The sequence below is a fragment of the Psammomys obesus genome, unplaced genomic scaffold, assembly GCF_907164565.1.
Source record: "Psammomys obesus unplaced genomic scaffold, mPsaObe1.curated_primary_1811, whole genome shotgun sequence".
Classification (NCBI taxonomy): domain Eukaryota; kingdom Metazoa; phylum Chordata; class Mammalia; order Rodentia; family Muridae; genus Psammomys; species Psammomys obesus.
Window position 1 is genome coordinate 1,725,355 of NW_026596445.1, and position 20,835 is coordinate 1,746,189.

The window sequence follows — 20,835 nt, forward strand, 5'->3', positions numbered from 1 at the left end:
GACTCTTGCTAAAATGCTCAATCCCCATACAGAAAGGCAAAGAGGATGGACATCAGGAGAAGGAGAAAACAGGGAACAAGTCAGGAGAATGCCACAGAGGAACTCTGAAAGGCTCTGCCCTGCAGACTCTCAAAGCAGATGCTGAGACTATGGCAAATCTTTGGGCAGAGTGTTAGGAACCTTATGAAAGTAGTGGGCAACAGTAAGATCTGGAGAGGACAGGAACTCCACAAGGAGAGCAACAGAACCAAAAAATCTGAGCACAGGGGTCTTTCCTGAGAATGACACTCCAACTAAGAGCCATGCATAGAGATAACCTAAGACCCTTGCACAGATGTAGTTCAGGTTTCAAGTGGGTTCCATAGTAATAGGAACAGGGCCTATCTCTGACTTGAACTAATTGGCCTGCTCTTTAGTTACTTCCTCCTGAGGGGGGAGCAGTATTACTAGGCCACAGAAGAAGAAAATGCAGCCACTCTTGATGAGACTTAATTTACTAGGATCAGATGGAAGGAAAAGAAGACCACCCCTATCAGTGGACTTTGGGAGGGGCATGAATGCAGAGGGGGGAGGAAGGGAGGGATTGGGACAGGAGGAGGGAGAGAACCATAGGGGGGGATACAAAGTAAATAAAGTGTAATGAACAAAAAATTAAAAAAAAATTAAAAAAATATCTACAGAGAAATCCAACCCTACAGAAGATTCTAGAAGGAAAACTCCAATCCAACAACAACAACAAAAAGTTACATCCAAGAAAACACAGGATGCAGATAATCTCTCAACAACAGCAAACACAAAAAAGAACCACAGAAACACCACTAACTCCACAACAAAAAGAACTAATATACATTGGTCACTATTATTGATCAACATCAAAGGACTGAACTTTCATATAAAAAGACACAGACTAACAGAATGGTTGAAAAAACGGGATCCAACATTCAGCTGCATCTAAGAAACACACCACTGCAACAAAGATAAACCCTACCTCAGAGTAAAGGGCTGTAAAATGTTTTTCAAACAAATGGACCCAGAAAACCAGCTGGGGTAGCTATCCTAATCTCTAATAAAAATAGACTTTCAACCAAAATTAATCAAAAAAGATGGGAGGGGCACATCATTTTCATCAAAGGAAAAATCCACTAGGAGGACAACACAATTTTGAACATCTATGCCCCAAATATAAGAGCACACACATTTATAAATGAAACATTATTAAAACTGAAATCACACATCAATCCCAACACCTTAATAGTGGGGGACTTCAACACTCCATTCACACCAATGGACAGATCTTCCAGACAGAAGCTAAACAGAGAAATAAGAGCACTAACAGAGGCCCTAAATCAAATGGACCCAACAGATATAGTACTTTTCACCCAAATTCAAAAGAGTGTACCTTCTTTCCAGCACCTCATGGAACCTTCTACAAAACAGCCCATATAGTTGGTCACAAAGAAAGCCTCAGCAGATATAAGAAGATTGAAAGATTCTCTTGTATCCTATCTCACCACCATGGACTAAAGCTGGTCCACAACAACAGAAATTGCAAAATGTTTACACAGATGTGGAAACTGAACAACTCGAGACTCAGTGACAGCTGGATTAAGGAAAAAAATTAAAAAAGAAATTAAAGACTTCCTAGGATTCAATGAAAATGAAGGCACAGCATGCGCAAACTTATGGACATAATGAAAACAGTGCTAAGGGGAAAGTTGATAGTACTAAGTGCTGTCAAGAAAAAATTTGAAACATTGCATACAAGCAACTTAATAGTTCATTTGAAAGCCCTGGGGGAAAAAAAAGAAACAGAAACACCCAAGAGGAATAGATGGCTTGAAATACTAAAGCTCAGGGCAGAAATCAATAAATTAGAAACAAAACAATTCAAAGAATCAATGAAACCAAGAGCTGGTTCGTTGAGAAAATCAACACGATAGACAAACCCTTAGGCAAACTAACAAAAAGGCAGAGAGAAACTGTCAAAATCAGAAAAATCAGAAATGAAAAAGGGGAAATTACAGCAGGCAAAGAGGAAAACAAAACAATCATTAGAACTTACTGCAAAAGCCTATATGCTACAATATTTGAAAATCTAAAGGAAATGGACAATTTTTTGACAGATTTCATTTACCAAAATTAATTCAAGAATGGCTAAATCAATTAAATAGTCCAATATCCCCAAAGGAATTAGGAGCAGTCATCAAAAGTCTCTTTTCCAAAAAAAAAAAAAAAAAAAAGCCCAGAGCCAGATGGTTTCAGTGCAGAATTCTAACAGATCTTCAGAGAGTAGGTAACTCCAATTCTCTTCAAAATATTCCACAAAACAGAAACAGAAGGAATATTACTAAATTCATTATATGAAGCCACATTCACCTTGATACTTAAATCACACAAAGACCCAGCCAAAAAAGAGAACTTCAGACTGATCTCTCTTATGAATATTGATAAAAAGTACTCAATAAAATACTTGCAAACCAAATTCAAGAATACATAAAAGATATCATCCACCATGACCAAATAAGCTTAATCACAGGCATGCAAGGGTGGTTCATTATATGGAAACACATCAACATAATCCACCATATAAACAAACTGAAGGAAAAACAAAACATGATCATCTCCTTAAATGCCAAATTGCATTTGACAAAATCCAACAACCATTCATGTTTTAAAGAGTTGAAGAGATCAGGAAGGCAAGGCACATACGTAAACATAGTAAAGAGAGTATACAGCAAGCCTATGGCCAATATCAAACTAAATGGAGAGAAACTTAAATCAATCCCACTGAAATCAGGGACAAGGTAAGGATGCCCAAACTTTCCATATCTCTTCAACATAGAATTTGAAGTCCTAGCTACAGCAAAAAGACAAGTAAAGGAGATCAAGGGGATTCAAATCAGAAAGGAGGTCAAAGTTTCACTATTCGCAGATGATATGATAGTATACATGAGTGACCCCCAAAATTCAAAAAGAGAACTCCTTCAGCTGAAAAACACTTTAGGCAATGGGACTGAATACAAAATTAAATAAAAAAAAAATCAGAAGTCCTCCTCTATACCAAAGACAAAAGGGCAGAGAAAGAAATAAGGGCAACAATAGCCACTAATAACTTAAAGTCCCTTGGTGTGATGCTAACCAAGCAAGGGAAAGACTTCTTTGAAAAAAAAAAAAAAAAACTTCAAGACTCAGAAGAAAGAAATTTAAGAAGATATCAGGAGATGTAAAGATCTCCGGTGCTCTTGGATCTGTAGGATTAACATAGTGAAAATGGCCATCCTGCCAAAATCAATCTACAGGTTCAATGCAATTATACTCAAAATACCAACACAATTTTTATGGAACTTGAAAAAAAATTCTCAACTTCATATGGAAAAACGAAAGACCCAGGATTTCCAAAAATATCCTATACAACAACAGGTATTGTGGAGGTATCTCCTTCCCTGATCTAAAGCTGTACTATAGAGCAACAGTAATAAAAATTGCATGGTATTGACCTACAATGAGAATTGTTCATCAGTGGAAGCAAATAGAAGATCCAGAAATAAATCCACACACCTATACATACTTGATTTTTGACATAGAAGCCAAAATCATTCAATGGAAAAAAAAGAGAACATCTTCTATATATTGTGCTGGTCCAACTGGATGTCTACATGCAGAAAAATGAAAATAGATGCATATTTATCACCCTGCACAAAACTAAAGTCCAAGTGGATCAAAGACCTCAACATAAAACCAGACACAGTAAATTGGTTAGAAGATAAAGTGGGGAAGAGCCAGAACTTACTGGCAGACGAGATAACTTCTGATTTTTTTTTATTAATTTTTATTTTTTATATTAGTTACAGTTTGTTAACTTTGTATCCTTGCTGTATCCCAATCCCTCTTTCCCTCCTAATCCCACCCTCTTACCCTCATCTCCTACGTGACCCTTTCCAAGTCAACTGAGAGGGGAGAACATCCTCGCCTTACTTCTGATACTGGTTTATCAGGTGTCTTCAGGAATGGCTGCAAAGTCCTCCTCTGTGGCCTAGCAGAGATGTTCCTCCTGGGAAGGGGGGTGTCAAAGAACTTGTCATCGAGTTCATGTCAGAAACAGTCCATGTTCCCCTTATTAGGGTACCCACTTGGATGCTGAGCTGCCATGAGCTACATCTGAGCAGAAGCTCTAGGTTGCATCCATACATGGGCCTTGTTTGGAAGAACCGTCTCATAAAAGACCCCTGTGCCCAGATATATTTGATCCTTGTGGAACTCCTGTCCTCTCCAGGTCATATTAACTCCCCCTTCCCACTTTTTTTTTTAATCTCTTCACTCTGCCAAAGGTTTGGTTATTAGTCTTAATATCTGCTTTGATACACTGCTAAGTAGAGTCTTTCAGAGGCCCTCTGTGGTAGGCTCCTATCCTGTTACTTGTTTGCTCCTACATCCAATGTCCATCCCATTTGTCTTTCTAAGTGAGGATTGATCATTGTATCCTGGGTCCTCTTTCCTGTTTATCTTCTTTAGGTGGATAGATTTCATTATGTTTATCCTATCTTATAGATCTCTATAAGGGAGTATATACCATGTGTGTCTTTCTGCTTTTTGGATACCTCACTCAGGATGATCTTTTCTAGGTCCCACCATTTGCCTGCAAATTTTATGATTTCCTCTTTTTTAATTGCTGAGAAGTGTTCCATTGTGTAAAAGTACTACAATTTCTGTATCCATTCCTCAACTGAGGGACATCTGGGTTGTTTCCAGGTACTGGCTATTACGAATAAAGCTGTTACAGACATGGTTGAGCAAATGTCTTTCTGTAATTGAGCCTCTTTTGGATATATGCCCAGGAATGGTATAGCTGGATCTTGAGGAATTACTATTCCTAGTTGTCTGAGAAAGTGCTAGATTGATTTCCAAAGTGGTTGTACAAGTTTGCATTCCCAAGAGCAATGGAGGAGGGTTCTCCTTTCTCCACAACCTCTCCAGCATGTATTGTTACTTGAGTTTTTTATCTTAGCCATTCTGGTGGGTGTCAGGTGAAATCTCAGGTTCGTTTTGATTTGCATCTCTCTGATGGATAAGGAAATTGAGCATTTCTTTAAGTGTTTCTCTGCCATTCTGTGTTCCTCTACTGAGAATTCTCTGTTTAGCTCTGTACCCCAATTTTTAACTGGATTGCTTGATTTGCTGTTTTTTAACTTCTTTAGCTCTTTATATATTCTAGATATCAGCCCTCTGTCATATATAGGGTTGGTGCATATATTTTCCCAGTTTGGAGGGTGTTGTTTTGTTTTGATTACTATGTCTTTTGCTTTAGAGAAGCTTTTAAGTTTCATGACTTCCCATTTATTGATTGTTGCTCTTAGAGTTTGTGCTGTTGGTGTTCTGTTCAGGAAGTTGTCTCCTGTGCCAATGAGTTCTAGGCTCTTTCCCACTTTTTCTTCTAACCGATTTAGTGTATCTGGTTTTATGCTAAGGTAGTTGATCCACTTGGACTTTAGTTTTGTGCAGGTTGATAAGTAGGGTTCTATTTTCATTTTTCTGCATGTAGACATCCAGTTGGACCCAGCACCATTTGTTGAAGATGCTGTCTTTTTTCCACTGAATGATTTTGGCTTCTTTGCCAGAAATCAAATGTCCATAGGTATGTGGATTAATTTGTGTTTTTCTATTCGGTTCCATTGATCCACTATGCTATTTCTATGCCAATACCATGATATTTTTATTACTATTGCTCTACAGTACAGCTTCAGATCAGGGATGGAGATGCCTCCAGACGATCTGCTGTTGTACAGGATCGTTTTGGAAATTCTGGGTTTTTTGTTTCTCCATATGAAGTTGATAATTTTAGGAGACAACTTCTTAAGCAGAACACCAACAGCACAGACTCTGAGATCAACAATTAATAAATGGACCTCATGAAGCTAAAAATCTTCTGTTAAGCAACAAAATAAACAAAATGAAAGCCTACAGACTATGAAAGTCTCCTTCACCAATCCCATATCTGACAGAGTGCTGATATCCAGAATATATAAATAACTAAAGAAGTTAAAAAACAACAAATCAAGTAATCTGATTTAAAAAAATGGGGTACAAAGTTAAATACAGAATTATCTGTAGAAGAATATAGAATGGCAGAGAAACACTTAAAGAAATGCTCAATGTCCTTATCCATCAGAGAGATGCAAATCAAAACGACCCTGAGATTTAACCTGACACTCCCCAGAATGGCTAAGTTCAAAAACTCAAGTGACAACACATGCTGGAGAGGTTGTGGAGAAAGGGGAACCCTCTTCCATTGCTGGTGGGAATGTAAACTTGTACAACCATTATGCAAATTAAACTGGCTCTTTCTCAGACAATTAGAAAACCAGCTATACCACTCCTAGGCATATATCCAAAGAGGCTCAAGTACACAACAAGGACATTTGCTCAGCCATGTTCCTAGCAGCTTTATTCGTAATAACCGGAAACTGGAAACAACCCAGATGCCGCTCAGTTGAAGAATGGATACACAAATTGTAGTAGTTGTACAGAATGGAACACTACTCAGCAATTAAAAACAAGGAAATATTGAAATTTGCAGGCAAATGGTGGGACCTTGAAAAGATCATTCTGAGTGAGGTATCCCAGAAGCAGAAAGACACACATGGTATATATTCACTTATAAGTGGATATTAGACCTATAAGATAGGATAAACATACTATAATCTGTACACCTAAAGAAGCTAAACAAGAAGGAGTATGCAGGATAAGAAGACCAATCCTCACTTAGAAAGAAAAAGGGGAAGGGCATTGGAAGTTGCAAGAAAGAGAAAACAAGAAACAGGACAGGAACATACTACTGAGGGTCTCTGAAAGACTCTGCCTAAAAGTGAATCAAAGCAGATGCTGAGACTCATAACCAAACTTTGGGCAGAGTACAGGGAATCATATGAAAGAAGAGGTAGTTATTAAGACCTGGAGAGTACAGGAGCTCCACACGGAGAGCCACAGAACCAAAATATCTGGACTCAGTGGTATTTTCTGAGACTGATACTCCAACCAAGGTACATTCATGGATATAACCTAGAACCCTCTGCTCAGCTATAACACATGACAGCTCAGTATCCAAGTGAGTTTCCTAGTAAGAGCAAGAGCGACTTTCTCTAACATGAATTCAGTGGCTGGATATTGACCATCCCCCCCCCACTGAGGAGGAGCTGCCTTGCCAGGACACAGAGGAGGATGTTGCAGCCAGTCCTGATGAGACCTGATAAGCTAGGGTCAGATGGAAGGGGAAGTGGACCTCCCCTATCTGTGGAGTTGGAGAGGGGTATGGGAGAAGATGAGTGAGGGAGGGTGGTATTGGAAGGGACTGAGGTAGGGGGCTACAGATGAGATGCAAAACAAATAAAATGTAATTAATGTAAAAAATAAACATTTAATTTAAAAAAATGAAATATTCCACACACAGATAGCATCCAATAAATCAAGTATACCATGAAAAATGAAATCTAAGAATAACAGGAATAGATGAAAAAGAAGATACCAGGCTCAAAGCTACAGAAAATATTTTCAAGAAAATCACAGAAGAAAAATTTCCAAACTTAAAGAAAGAGATGTCCAAAACATACAAGAGGCTTACAAAACGCCAAATAGACTAGAGCAGAAAAGAGACTCTTAATGTCACATACTAGTCCAAACACTAAATCTACACAAAGAATAAAAAATATTAAATGCAGAAAGAGAAAAGGTTAAGTAACATACAAAGGTAGATCTATCAGAATCATTTCAGAGTTCTAAACAAAAAAAAATATGAAAGCCACAAAGGCATGGATAGATGTACTGCAGACTCTAAGAGAACACAGATGTCAAAACAGACTATTATATCCAGTAAAACTTTCAATCAACATAAATAGAAAAAACAAAATATTCCATAGCAAAACTAAACTTGAACAATATATACATGGAAACCCAACCCCACATAAGATATTAGAAGGAAAACTCAATTCTAATAAAATCTGCTACACTCAAGAAAACACTGGATATAGCTAACCCCACAAAAAAAAAAAAAAAAATCAAAAGAAAATGATTACACAAACACAATATCACCAATTCCATAAAAAAAAGGATCTAACATTCATTGGTCACTATTTTCTATCAACATCAATGGACTCAACTCTTCAATAAAAACCACAAAATGACAGAAGGGTTGATGAAATAAGATCCAACCTTCTGTTGCATCCAAGAAACACTCCTCTACGACAAAGACACACACTACCTCATATAAAGGGCTATAAAATAGTTTTTCAAGAAAAGGGGCCCAGAAAACAAGCTGGAACAATTATCCTAATATCTAAGAAAACAGACTTTCAACCAAAATAATCAAAAAAGATGAAGAAGGACATTTCATTCTCATCAAAGTAAAATCCATCATGAGGACATTACAATCCTGAATATTTTCGCTCCAAACACAGGAGCCCCATTATTTGTATATGAAACATTATTAAAGCTCAAATCAGAAATATGTCCCAATACCTTCATAGTGAGAGACTTCAACACTCCATTGTCTCCAGGGGACAGATAATCTAGGCTAAATAGGGAAATAATGGCACTTATGGAGTTCCAAATCAAATGGACCTAATAGATGTCTACAGAACCTTTCACCCAAACTCAAAAGAGTATACCTTCTTTTCAGTACTTCATGGGACCTTCTCCAAAACAGACCATATAGTTGGTCACAAAGCAAGCCTCAGAAGATACATGAAGACTGAAGTAATCCCTTGTATCCTATCTGACCATAATGGACTAAAGCTGAACCTCAACAAAACAGTAATAGCAAAAAGACTACACCTACATGGAAACTGAAAAACTCACTACTCAATGACAACTGGGTTAGGGAAGAAAGAAAGAAAGAAGTTAAAGACTCCTAGGTTTCAATGTAAACTGGTACAACCACTCTGGAAATCTATCTAGTGCTTTCTAAGACAACTAGGAGTAGTGCTTCCTCAAGACCCAGCTTTACCACTGCTAGGTATATACCCAAACGTTGCTCAAGTACACAAAAGGGATACTTGCTCAACCATGTTTGTAGCAGCTTTATTTGTAATAGCCAGAACCTGGAAACAACCCAGATGTCCACACAGAGGAATGGGTACAGAAATTGTGGTATTTTTACACAATGGAATACTACTCAGCAATCAAAAAAGAGGAAATCATGAAATTTGCAGGCAAATGGTGGGATCTAGAAAAAGATAATTCTGAGTGAAATATCCCAGAAGGAGAAAGACAAACATGGTATATGCTCACTTATATAGACCTATAAGATATGATAAACATAATGAAATCTATACACCTAAAAAAGATAATCAAGAGAGCAGACATGGGGTAAGATGATCAATCCTCGTTTAGAAAGACAGATGGGATGTACATTGAACGTATGACAGGAGTCTACTGAGCACATCTGAAAGACTCTACCTAGCAGTGTTTTCAAAGCAGATACAAAGACTCATGACCAAACCTTTGGCAGAGTACAGGGAATCATAAGAAAGAAGGGGAGTTAGTCTGATGGGGAAAGGATAGGAGCTCCATAAGGACCAAATATATCTGGGAACAGGGTCTTCTCAGAGACTGTCATTCAACCAAGGACCATGTATGAATATAACCTAGAACCTCTGCTGAGATGTAGCCTGTGGTAGCTCAGTAACCAATTGGTTTCCCATAGTGAGGGGAACAAGGACTATTTCTAACAGGAACTCAATGACTGGCTCTTTGGCCTCCCCACCCCCCAAGGGAGGAGCAGTCCTGTTAGGCCACAGAGGAGGGCTTGCAGCCAGTCCTGAAGATACCTGATAAAACAGGATTGGATGAATGGGGAGGAGGTCCCCTCCATCAGTGGACTTGGAAAGGGGCAGGGTGGAGATGAGGGAGGGAGGGTGGGATTGGGTGGGAATGAGGGAGCGGTATACGGCTGGGATACAGAGTTAATAAAATGTAACTGATAAGAAAAAAATTAAAAAAAAAAAGAAAACAGAGGCACAACATACCCAACCTTATGGGACACAAGGAAAGCAGTACTTAGAAGAAAGTTCATAGCACTAAGTGCCTTCAAGTAGCTAAATGAAGACCTAGGAATAAACTACATACTCTAAGTATATTTGATTTTTAACAAAGAAGTCAAAAGCATACAATGGAAAAATAAAGATAGCATCTTCAAAAAACTTTGCTGATCCAACTGGTTGTCTCCATATAGAAAAATGCAAATAAACCCATATTGATCACTCTGCACAAAACTAAAGTCTCAGTGGATCAAAGACCTCAACATAAAACCAGACACACTAAATCTGTTAGAAGAAAAAATGAGGAAGAGCTTTGACCTCATTGGCTCAGGAGACAGCATCATGAATACAACACCAATAGCACAGGCTCTAAGATCAAACATCAATAAACGGGACCTCATGAAACTGAAACGATTCTGTAAAGCAAAGGACACTGTCATCAGAACAAAACGACAGCAAAGAGATTGAGAAAGGATCCTCATCAACCCCATATCTGACCGAAGGGTAATATCCAGAATATATAAAGAATTCAAGAAGTTAAAGACCAACAAACAAGTAATCCAATTAAAAACTGGTATACAGAGGTAATCAGAAAATTCTCAATAGAGGAATATCGAATTGCAGAGAAACACTTAAAGAAATGTTTAACATCCTTAGTCATTAGGGAGAATCAATTTCAAAACAACCCTGCAATTTCACCTAACACACTTCAGAAAGGCTAAGATCAAAAATTCAAGAGACAACACATGCTGGAGAGGATATGGATACAAGGGACCCTTCCTCCATTGCTGGTGGGAATGTAAACATATACAACCACTTTGGAAATCAGTCTGACACTTTCTCAGAAAATTATGAATGATTCTACCTCAAGTTCCAGCTATTCAACTCCTAGACATATATTCAAATTATGTTCAACTGCACAACAAGGACATTTACCCAACCATGTTTGTACAACTCTATTTCTAATAGCCAGAAGCTTCAAACAACCTAGATATCTTTCAACAAAGGAATGGATACATAAACTATGGTACATTTATCTAATGAAAGACTACTCAGCTATTTAAAAGAAGGAAATCATGCAATTTTCAAGCAATTGGTGTAAGCTAGAAAAGATCATACTGAGTGAGGTAACCCAGAAACAGAAAGTTACCCATGGTATATACTCACTCATTAGTGGTTATTACACATATAATATAGGATAAACATACTATACTCCTAAAGAAGCTAAACAAGAGCAAACCCTATAGAATCTGAAGCATGGAACAGGACAGGAGCCTATCACAGTAGGCCTCTGAAAGACTCTATTGATCTAGATATAGAAGCAGAGTGTGACACTCATAGCCAAACTTAGGGCAGAATGCATGGAATTTTATGAAAAAAGGGGTAGATAGAAAGACCTGGAAGGGACAGGAGCTTCAAACGTGATCAATAGAAACCCCAGAAATCTTAGCCCTGGGTGCCCTGAATGAAAAGATACCCCAACCAAGGACAATGCGTGCAAAGCACTTAAAACCCAGGCTCAGCTGTAGCCCATAGACTGAGCATCCAAGTGGGTGTCCTAGTAAGGGTTATAGGGGATTTCTCTGGCATGAACAATGTGGAAGGCTCCCTGATAACCTCCTCCTAGTGAGTGCTCCCTTGCCAGGCCACAGAGAAGACAATGCAACCGATGCTGTTGAAACTTGACAGGCTAGGATCAGATAGAAAGGAAAGATTATCTCCCCTATCTGTAGACTAGGAGAAGGGCATAGGGGAAAAAGAGGGAGGGAGAGTGGTAGGGGCATAGGGGAAGAACAGGAAGGGAGGGTGGGATTTGGAGGAGACGATGGTGGGGGCCACAGCCAGGATACAAATTTAATAAATTTTAATATATGATAATAATAATAAACTGTTCCTAATATTATCATTACTTATTTGCAACATTTTCTTGTATCTGGTAGACTGCTTTTAGCATCTCTAACTTTCATTGAAAAGGAATACATCTAACTTTCATTTCATAACCTTTACATTAAGTGCAAATAACTTAATAAAACAGGTTTATTCACTGTAAATGAGGTTAATAATTCACTACATTGCTGAAATAATAAAATCAACAGGTAAACTGACATTTAAGGGGAAAATGTAGATAAATTCCATAATTTAATCTTATTAAGGAAATATCTTACTTAAAAGAGTTAATGTAGCTTTGAAGTTCTAGATAAATTTGTACTCATTTTTCCTTGGAATACTAATTTCTACGGTACCGTAGTTATCAGAAATTATTGGGTTTTATGTTATTGTACAGAGATTTCTTATTTCTAAATATGCTCTTATTTTCCTTTATGCCTATTAGAAAAAGCTAACATTCCATTTTCTAAAAGTCATTATCTTTTAAGAATGTTTTCTGAAGAACCTTGAAGAGTGTAAATATTCTTTGTAACCTAAAATGAAGATGTTTTCCTATTTCTTCATCTACCTGGAAGATCAGAATGACCATGCCTTCATTTTCTTAAACTGTTTTAGCATTTTACCAAGAGAATGCAAGTTTGAGAAACCAATATTATTTTGACTTTATGATATGAAAGTGAGTCTCTTCATTGTTGAGAGCAGGTGACATGATATCATAAGAAAGATGTAGTGGATATGTTAGTATAAGTTAATTATCTTGGCCATCTAAAGATTTGCTCACATGAAGCTAGGATTCACAAAACCATTTATACTCAGAGATGCTTATGACTTTTGAAAAAGGTTTCCTATGAGGCAAGCAGCCCAGGTGTTTCTGATTCTTATGAATAAGATGGTAAAGTGGTTAGTCCTATAATCTTTACTATACAGTTTTCCAGTATGCACTGTAGCAAAAAGCATCACACTACCATCAACAGACAAAATTGTCCTTATTATAAGAATCAGTCTGTAAGAATTTTTTTTCTAACTTAGCACTCATTTTGCACTGTTTACCAAATTTAAATGAATTCATATTCCTGTTTGAAAGTTCTGTGCAATATGATCATTTTGATCCTTTTTAGAAGTCAATGCTCTTTATAATCTTATATCAAGTGATAATAATGAGAATAATAAATTAGAAGGATTACTTAAAAAAATTGGATTACCTACCTGTCGGGTATGTACACACACAGGGGTCTTGAAAGTTGTCACTGGATAGCTGCACTCAGAAACACTATAAGGATCAGAACTGCTGGAGGAGCACTTTGAGATGGAATCACAGCCTACGAAAGTATTATCAAGAGGCAGTTCCTGAATGATGTGGTGCTTCGAGTTCAGGGGTGTTTCAGGCTGGATCTGGAAGGCAGGCTGAGGAGAAGCAGATTTGTAGTGTCTAGCCAAATCAGGGCTATCAGGCTTAAAGGTAGAAGGTGTAGTGCCCCAGTTGTACTTGCCCACGGTTTGCTCTTCCAGCTCAATGGGAAGGTCTAGTGTGACACTATTTCTATCATTTTCAGCATCATCTGGCTTTGCTTCTTCAATAGTAACAAAATTGAGCAGCAGGTTCTTGGGGGCATGCTTTTTCTTTTTCTTCTTTTTCTTCTTCATCATAATCATCTGCCTGTTTTCTGGGTTTGGAGTAACCCACTCAGAATTCTGTTTGTTTTTCTGAGAAGCCTTAAGGTGTGGTGATTGGCGGCATCTTACTACAGCAGTTATTAAAATCACTAGGACTACAGTTATGGTGCCAGCAACAATGGCAACCATGATCTTGACATAGTCAGAGGTTGGTAAGGTTGCATTAGTTGTTTCGGTATTTTGGGTTGCAGGCGAGTCAATGCTTTTGCGCACCAGTTCATAAACCATTGTATCATTGGGCACTGACTCATTCACAAACAGGTTGACATTTACAACACTGAAGAGAGAATCAGGTTGTCCTAAATCCTTAGCTTTGACTATCACTTGGTGTAAACCAAGATCTGAAACAACACATTTCTCTTTCAATGTGATGTTGCCTGATATTTGTTCAATCATAAAGAGTCCTTTTAGGTTTCCTCCAATAATGCTATAACGCAACTCTGCATTCATTCCGGTGTCATTATCAATGGCAACAACCTTGAAGACAACTGTACCTGGATTTGTAGAAGGCAAAACCCATTCAAAGGAGTAATTGGAAGGAGGGTCAATGAAAACTGGTTTGTTATCATTGACATCAACCACATTTATCGTTACTTTAGCCGTTGAAGAACGTGATACCCTACCACCATCCTCAGCCTTTACATAGAAAGTGTACGACTCTTGTTTTTCTCTGTCAAATGAAATATTTGGCTTGATCACACCAGTCTGTGGATCAATAGTGAACTGATCATTCACATCTAAGATGGAGAGAGTAACTGCAGAATTCTCTCCATAATCAGGATCAGTCACAGTTATTAGCCCAACTGTGCCATGTCTTGGAAGGTTTTCAGGGACATAGAAGTTGTACTCATTGTGAGTGAAAATTGGGCTGTTATCATTCTGGTCAAGAACGGTCACGAAGACAGTAGCATTAGACATTAAGGGTGGAATACCATTGTCCTGTGCCAGCACTGTGAAGTAATATTTTTCTTGTTTTTCTCTATCTAGTTTTCTCACAGCAGTCAGGATGCCAGTATGACGATCCAGGCTGAATTCAGGCGGTGCATCAAAACCTAGCAGGTAGCTTATTTCAGCATTGTGTCCACTATCTGCATCTGTTGCACTGATTTTTGTCAACTGTGCACCAGGAGAGTTATTTTCTAGAACAGAAAGACTTATAAAAGACTGGGTGAAAACTGGAGCATTGTCATTTTCATCTTTTACTTTAATCAGAAGCATGGCTGACTGATTCAGAGGAGGTTTGCCAGAATCAGCAGCCAATAATTTGATGGCATATTCTCTTGTGGACTCAAAGTCAAGAAATGCAGCAGTCTCCAAGAGGAACTGATTACTGAATACTGGCCTTAATCTAAAAGGGACTTCATGGTCTGTGAAGCAGGTCACCCTACCATTATGTTCAGAATCCTTATCCATCACAGTTATGAGAGCAATTTTAGTGTTAAGTAAAGCATTCTCTGAAAGAAGCACAGTGCCATTGGTTGGATTGATGATGTATCTTATATCAATTGATGGGACATTATCATTGATATCTGTAACATTTACCAGCACCACGGCTCTTGCTGGTGTTGATCCACCATCAGTTGCCAAGACCAATAACTTGTGGCTTGGTGATTCTTCCCTATCCAGTGGTTCTTTCACAGTGATAAGTCCAGTGGTAGTGTTAAGATGAAACAGTCTCTTAGCAATGTTGGAGACTAGATTGCTGAAATAAAAGTGGATTCTGGCATTTTCACCTATGTCAGCATCTGTGGCATGGAGCTGTGTCACTGAAGAACCTACAGGAGCATTTTCTGGTATACTGACTTCAATTTCCTTCTCTATGAAGATTGGTCGGTTGTCATTTGTGTCAGCAACACTTACTTGCAAAATAGCTGTGCTAGATCTTTGAGGAAGGCCACCATCTTCAACTTTTACTTTCATCACATAGGTATCTTTCTCTTCTCTATCTAATTCCTTTTGAACAACCAACTGTGGCATCTTGTCTCCTTCTGGTGTTTCAATGACATCAAGATCAAAAATATTTTGACCCTGCAAAACAAAGAATGATACAAAATTTAAATTTTATTATTATAAAATACCATATTATGGTTAAATTATAGTTATGCTAAACCATGTAATGAGAATTATTTCCAGTTTCCAGGATCCACAGAAAAGGAGGATAGTCTCAACAATGTATACCAGAAGATCTCAGTTCTGAATTTCAATTTTGCCTAGTTAACACTGTGACTTCAAGCAAGTTATTCAATTCTTTAATACATTTAACTCATAGCATCTTTTGGTAGTAAATGTTTTTTCATTACTAAATTCTATTATTATTATTCTCATTATTATCATTACTGTTTACAATTTATTCCATTTGTGTCCTGGTTGTAGTCCCCTCCCTTTTGTCTTCCCAGTCCCACCCTCCCTCTCTCTTCCTCCCCTATCCTTCTCCCCTAGTCCAAATATAGGAGAAACCAGTTTAAGTGTGAAAAAAATGTCCGAATAAATAAACTTGGATTTGTTTACTTACTGCCTGACCATAGCTTATCAGGTCCCATCAGAACTGCCTGGATCCTCTTCCTCTGTGGGCTGACTAAGCTGTCTCAACAAGGAGAAGTGATCAAGGAACAGGGAACCGAGTTCATGTCAGACAGAGACTGTCTCTTCTCCCCTGTCTAGGGGACCCACATGGAGACTAAGCTGTCTATGGGTAAATGTAGTTTATTACGCAAATTGTTTGTGTGCCCAAAAGAAATGTGTAGAATTTTCAAAAGAATTGTCCCTTTCACATGACAATGAAGTTATTACTGATTACTTTGTTTTTAACTCACTTTAAAAATTGGCTTATTAGATTTTGGTACTATAAATGACATTGATTTCAGGTACATAAAATTACCAGTCCTAATTAATGTCAAGAACCTGTATTTTATGAACTTTAAAATTTCCTTTAATACAAAATGATTTTAAATTCATTACTGGTATTTCACTTTATATTAAAAAATAAGCTTGGAGTTGCAAACTCAAGCCTGACAAACAAACAAAACCCTGTAAAAAAGTAAAATGTTAAACTTGACTAAGACTCTTTCTAGCAAAAAATCAAAGAATCAGAAGTTGATCAGGAGACATATTCTTGCTTTAAAAAAAAAATAAAAGATATCATCACCAAATTTTGCTTATTGTTTTGGGAAAATATCCCAATCAGTGCAGTAAATGCTAACCTTTTTGACATGCATGTGCATAGCACCATGTCATTGTTTATTGGAAGATAATAAATAACACGGCACTTTCAGTATCATATATCTGGTACAGTTGCCCAGAAAATGTGTAGAATGCCAGTAAGTACTAAAAATAGATCCAAAGTGACTGGATTCTAAAACTGATTAAATAAAGGTCAGAAGATTGATGAAAAGTGATGAGGAGACTAAAATGTTCTTCCTAAGCTTTTGCTAAAGCTAGATTTATTAAAACAACAATATGAATTTAAAAAAATATATTATCACAATTTATTCAATTTGTATGCCTGCTGTGGCCCCCTTCCTCGCTTATTGAAGGTCTTTTTTTTGGGGGGGTCCTATATGTATTGTTACATCTTCTGGCATAAGAAATGCCTTTTTAGGGTATAGAACACTTTGATATAGACAAACTACAGTGATGTGTCTATCTCAGAAAACAGTAGAGAATATATTTAACATTCTCATTTAAAATAGACGGTACTATAATGAAATTGCTTTCGTTCCACTAAAGTTGACTTTTGCTGTATAAGCTGTCTAAAACTACTAGAGAAAATAAAACAATTGTTTATAATATTCAATAGTGTGTAGGCATTTATATTCTATGCACTATTTCTAGAGCCTTTCTTCCACCATTCACTTGTAGCACTGTCAAGGGAGATAGAAGAAAACGAAATGGATTTTAAGCAAAATGGCTTAAGCTTTCAGTCATATATACGTCAATAAGACAGAAGCCACAGAATCTTTCCTACATTACATGCAGAGTAAAGAAAGCAGAATAATGTATAAGAAAACAAATTATTTTTAACAATGAATTTGAACTAAAATATTCACAGTAATAGTGCTAATTTGGTTGAAATTATATACCACCTAAAATACCTTACATGTTCATTTTATTACCTGAGTTTAAAAAACCTTTTTCGAACAAAATTTTTACATAATATTATTCATCCTTTTCTTTTTCAGTGTTAGTACAAGGAAAATTTCTTTTTACTGTACTAAACCTTTATTTTAAAGATTTTAAAATTATGAACAGTTCGTAGTTGCATTTTGGAAGGGAGTAAAAGTTTTTATTAATTTTTTTATTTTTTATATGAATTACAGTTTATTTACATTGTATCCCAAATGTAGCCCCCTCCATCATTCCCTCCCAATCCCACTCTCCCTCCCTCATCTCCTCCCAAAGTCCACTGATAGGGAAGGTTCTCCTTCCCTTCCATCTGACCCTATCTTCTCAGGTCTCATCAGGACTGGCTGCATTCTCTTCTGTGGCCCAGAAAATCTGATCCCCCCTCAGGGGGAGGTGATCAAAGAGCCAACCATTGAGCTCATGTCAGAGACAGTCTGTGTTCCCCTTACTAGGGTACCCTCTTTGATATTGAGCTGCCATGGGCTTCATCTGAGCAGGGTTTCCAGGTTATATCCATGAATACTCTTTGGTAGGAGTATCAGTCTCCGAAAAGAGCCCTGTTTCTAGATTATTAGGTTCTTTTGCTCTTCTTGTGGAGTTCCTGTCCTATATTTTTAAAAAAATCCTTAAAAATGGAATATTTTTATTAATTACTTACTTTTGTGGCTATATCTTTCTGGTTAGTACAGTAAACAAAGCATTACAAAACATTACAAATTATTTGTAACATAACTTCATTAAAAGGTTTTAATGTATTAATAGCTACACAATGCTACTACTGGAATGATGACATCACTGAAGATAACATATACTAGTTATTGTCTGACAACACATTAACAAATTAAATACTTTTATTGGATTCCTTTACATTCATTTTATTTTTCTTTCTTGGTTCATTCTTAACTTATTTTGTCTATTCTTCACTAAATTTTGGAAATGTAGATGTTTATTTACAGAAGAAGTGAATTGCTAGGCATGTTGTTGGATGTATTTATACATAGTATTTAGGAGCCTGAAGCAAAATTGTGAGTTCCAAGGTAACCTGGGCTACATATTGAGTTCCAGAACAACAGAAAGGAAAATATGAAAATGGTAAATTGTGACAGGGACATAGAAAAGGAACAAATTTCCTAGAAGAAATCCCACAATATTTGATAAGTATGTAAGCTAATTCGAAATTCTGATTCTCTCTTGTAATATTTGTTTCTGAATCTACCCTTTTCTTTCTAACTCTTCAGTTTCTAATGTTTATAAGGATTAAGCATACTCATATCTCTAAAATACTTAATGAAGTAATTATTTTATACACAAATTTGACAAAAACATGTATTTTACTCTTAATTTTAAATTGTTTTTTATATTACATTTATTTTTTTATTTATTACAATTTATTCTCTTTGTATCCCACCTGTAGCCCCCTCCATCATTACCTCCATAGCCTGCCTTCAATCCCTCTTCTCCTAGCATGCCCTTCCTAAGTCCACTGACAGGGGAGGCACTACTCTCCTTCCATCTGACCCTGGTCTATCAGGTCTCATCCTGACTGGTTGCATTGTCTTCTTCTGTGGTCTGCTAAGGCTGCCCACCCCCTCAGTGGGGAATGATCAAAGAGCCAGCCACTGAGTCCATGTCAGAAACAGCCCCTGTTCCCCTTACTAGGGAACACATTTGGACACTGAGCTGCCATGGGCTACATCTGTGCAGGGGTTCTAGGTTATCTCCACGCATGGTCCTTGGTTGGAATATCAGTCTCACAAAGCTCCCTGTGCCCACATTTTTTTGGTACTGTTGTTCTCCTTGTGGAGCTCCTGTCTTCTCCAGGTTTTACTTTTTGCCCCATCTTTCATAAGATTCCCTGCACTCTGCACAAATTTTGGCTATCAGTTTTAGCAATTGCTTTGATCTTCTGCTGGGTAGAATCTTTCAGAGGTCCTCTGTGGAAGGCTTCTGTTCTTTTCCCTATTTTCTCCCTCTTCCAATGTCTATCCCTTTGACTTTCTGAATGAGGATTGAGCCTCTTACCCAGAGTCCTCCTTATTGTTTAGCTTCTTTAGGTGTACAGATTTTCATATGTTTATCCTTTATTATAAGTCTAATATGCACTTATAAGTGAGTATATACTATGTGTGTCTTTCTGCTTCTGGGATACCTCACTCAGGATGATCTTTTTGAGTTGCCACCATTTGCCTGCAAATTTTATGATTTTCTTGTTTTTAATTGCTGAGTAATATTCCATTTTGTAAATGTGCCACAATTTCTGTATCCATTCCTCAGTTAAGGACATCTGGGTTATTTTCCATATCTTGATTATTACGAATAAAACTGCTATGAACATGGTTGAGCAACTTTACAGTCAAATTTTATTTGAAAGTATTTTATAGAATGTATCTTTAAGTTTAAAATTTTAATCTCTATATATATTTTAAATAAAATCTCATTCCTAATTGTTGCTAATCAGTGTTTTTTAATAGATATTCCCTTGTTCAAAAATTAGGTGAGCAGAATTTACAAGCAAGCAGAAAGGAAATATATTAAAGCACTGAACATTAATATTTAAAATCCATTAAGCATGACCTAGCTTTCTTTGTCCAAAAAGGATACTGAGACTCACTGAAGGTAAGTGACTGTTTTGCAACAATATCATGAATTTATAATGCAGCCAGATATGTATATCAAGGGTCAGGACTTCTAGTAAAATGATTTCTATGTAAACTTATAGTTATTTCTCATGCAAGAAGCTTTTTGGATCCTGACAAGATCTCTGTATTATGAGAAGATCTCAGCATGTGGTAAATACCATGTAATTGTCATTTTAAAAAAGTTGCACAGTTTTAGGTATTCTTTTATTTTGTTAAATATTAATGTGTTTTTTGGAGGTGGTATTGTTTTATTTTGTTTTCTTGGTTTGTATGGATTTGGTGTTGGCCTGGGTGTCCTTTGTTTGCTTGTTTGAGAAAGAACTGTAAGTTGAATAGAGAGGTAATGGAGATGAAATGGAAGGACTTGATAGGGAGGAAAAACATGATTAAATATATTTAAATTGAGAAACAGTTTTAAATAACAAAAGGAAATATAATAAATAAGAAAAAGATTCAGATGATATCACACTGATTCTGACAATAAA

General features: G+C 37.0%; 1 protein-coding gene across 1 annotated transcript in view; it reads right to left on the minus strand.

Annotated features, from left to right (window-relative positions):
* Positions 1–20,835, minus strand: part of Pcdh11x (protocadherin 11 X-linked) — a 625,310-nt gene that overhangs the window by 523,548 nt on the left and 80,927 nt on the right. Inside the window, exon 3 of the mRNA XM_055598246.1 lies at positions 13,122–15,617. Coding sequence (XP_055454221.1) covers positions 13,122–15,617 — 2,496 coding nt within the window. The remainder of the gene's footprint in view (positions 1–13,121; positions 15,618–20,835) is intronic.